A 2,679-nucleotide genomic window follows, 5' to 3' on the forward strand; every position below is an offset into this window, starting at 1 on the left:
GAGGGAAGATTGTGCTGGGGGTGGCAGGGCTGTCAAGCCAGAAACACAAGAGCTGATTAGCATTTCTAATTATAACCGCTGTGCTGAGCCCGGCAGGCCCAGCAGGCAGCAGAGGCAGCTGACAGGCTGTGCAGAGCCAGCTGTGGATGCCACGCAGGAAGCGCGGGCGATCAGCTCAAATTCTTCAGAGACGCACAGAAAAGAGCATTAGAGCCTGGATCCATCATCTCCAGAGCTGCGGCGCTGCCTGGGAATGCCGGGTGCCATCGCAGCCCACCCGGGGTGGAAATCCCTCTGGTGTGTGGCCATGGGGCTGATCCTGATGGCAGAGGAAAGCAGGGAGAGCATGTGCCCCTATTTTGGTTTAGGGTCCTGCTGGCAGCAGCACTGCGGGTGATGGCATTGGGCTGTCCCCAGCTGTCACCCAACTCTGACATCCCGCCCAGAGGAAGCTGGGCAGCTCAGGGTGCTCTGGAGGGGATGAGGGGATGGGTGGCTGGGGGTCCCTGCTCACGAGTCAGGGCTGCCCTACACTGCTGTTAGCTCTGGCTGGAGATGATTTACTCATTATCATTTAGTCAGGCAAACATTACGGGCCAGCAAATGACCGCTGCAGGGCTGTGCCTGCCCGCGAGCTGCCATGTCCCCAGGGCACAGTGCTCTTGGGGACGTGCCCGCAGAGCCACCGCCTGGCAGGGAAGTGATCAGAGGCCAGCGTGCGGCACGCTGCGGGTTTAGCTGGGATTAGCAGGGCTTTGACCAGGAGAAACTGAAGCGACTTAATCAAGGCAGCGAGTGAAAGAATTCCCAGGGAGGAGCTGAGCATTGGCTGATCCCGGCATCTTCTGGATGCTGACAGCGCCTGTGGGAGCATTTTCCCCACCTTCGAGCTACACAGCTCTGGGTGCCTGCCTGGTGCTGGAGCCCCTCCTGGCAGTGCCAGGGGAATTTGGGGGAGGGGAGAGATGCCTTGCACAGGGGCAGCAGCCCAGGCAGTGCATCCCTGGTGCCAGGTGCCTGGGATAGAAACCAGAGGTGGGCACCATGGGGAGAGATCTCACTTCCCTTCTGTGTTGAATATAAGGTATCATCACACCTGCAGAATTTTTATTACTCTTTTGATTGGATTAATTAATCATTCAGTGATAACTGTTCATTAGACATTCTAACAATCAATACTAATCACTTAATTACTTGGTGTATTACAGCTTGGGATGGTCTGCTCATTCCTAATTAGATTTGCTGGACAATCCACCCCTGAATTCTGCAGAGTCCCACAGCAGAATTCTGTGGATTTCAAGGCATCCTCAGCCCTGGCCCAGGTGTGTCATTTCCCATCTCCATCTGGGATTCTTCCCCCACTCTTGGCCTCCAAAATCAGGGCTCAAGTCAGAAGGAGCTGCAGGAGCAGGGTGAGCAGGGAGCGTGGAATGCATCCAGCAATGCACCTTCCTGTCCCTGCTGTTTCCCAAATTACCAACCCCACCATCAAAAATAAATCTCAGAGGCTCTTCTTCTTTCCTGTCTTAACACTAAAAATAAGAACCTGCTGGAGAACCATCCTGGCTTTAGTGGGATGGTAAAACTTTCCTTGACAGGGGCTGTGGGTGGCCGAGGTGATGTTCACTGTCCCTGTCCCTGTCACCGCTGCGGGCAATGTCAGGCCAGCCCACACAGAGGTCAGGGCTCAGCACTGGAGCAGCAGGGCCCTCCTCGAGGTTAAAAGCAGGCAGCAAACACGCTGCAGGATTTGGGAGGTTTCAGGCAGTTTTGTGTGATGCTCCTTATTCATCACCATTATTTGGATTAGTCCAGCAAAGGCTTTTGCTCATTAGGCCCTGATTACTCGGTGCTTGGCGCTCACACTGAGCGGGGATCTGGGCTCGCAGTGACCAGCTTGTTTCAAAGGTCATTTTGAGCCAAATTTAAAAGGAAGGAGCAACCTGAGCCATGAAAAGGGAGCAAATGGATAATCTGAAGATTTGCTGATAGCAGGCAAGGAATTATCTTAACAATGCCCTCGTGACTGAGTCTCCCAGATCATTTCCCATCATATTATTTGCTCCCTGTCCCCCTTGCTCTAACTTGCCTGTGCACACAGGATCCCCCTGGATGGGGCTGTCCCTGGCCTGTCAAAGTCTTGCTGTGAGGTTTCCCTGCCTGGCTGCAGTGCAAACAGGGAGGAGCAGCCAGTGCTGCTGCTGGGATTCAGGGTGGGGAAAGGACACAGCAAGGAGGAGAAGGAACAGCAGCGATGGCAGGGCTCAGGCCGGAGGGGTGCAGCCCCGAGCTGTGCTCGCAGGTTACCCACTATGGGTAACACGGAGGGAGTCTGGCCGTCTGCCGCCCAAAATGGCTTTGAATAAACCTGGAGCTACTGTGAGTGCTGGGGGCCAGGTGAGATCAGCATCTCCACAGAACCCTCCCTGCTCTGCCAGGATCATCAGCCAGGGCTGGGAGAGCCCCTTGTGTGGTGGGATGAGCCTGGGGATGGGATCCCCGAGTGGGTGGAACCCCGGAATATGGGATGGGCACGGCGATGAGATCCTCGAGTGGGACGCACGGGTGGATGGGGCATGAGACCCCCGCGCGGGATGCCCACATGCGGAGCGCTGGACTGGGCTTGACCCGGCGGGGCCGAGCGGGGCCGTGGCGGGCAGCGCCCCCCGCTCCCCGGGC

General features: G+C 56.5%; 1 protein-coding gene across 1 annotated transcript in view; it reads left to right on the forward strand.

Annotated features, from left to right (window-relative positions):
* The first annotated feature begins 2,254 nt into the window (after positions 1-2,254).
* DIPK1B (divergent protein kinase domain 1B) overlaps positions 2,255-2,679 on the forward strand; it is a 6,952-nt gene continuing 6,527 nt past the window's right edge. The window contains exon 1 of the mRNA XM_031057287.1: positions 2,255-2,316. Coding sequence (XP_030913147.1) covers positions 2,255-2,316 — 62 coding nt within the window. The remainder of the gene's footprint in view (positions 2,317-2,679) is intronic.

Source organism: Geospiza fortis, unplaced genomic scaffold, assembly GCF_000277835.1.
Source record: "Geospiza fortis unplaced genomic scaffold, GeoFor_1.0 scaffold27, whole genome shotgun sequence".
NCBI classification, from domain to species: domain Eukaryota; kingdom Metazoa; phylum Chordata; class Aves; order Passeriformes; family Thraupidae; genus Geospiza; species Geospiza fortis.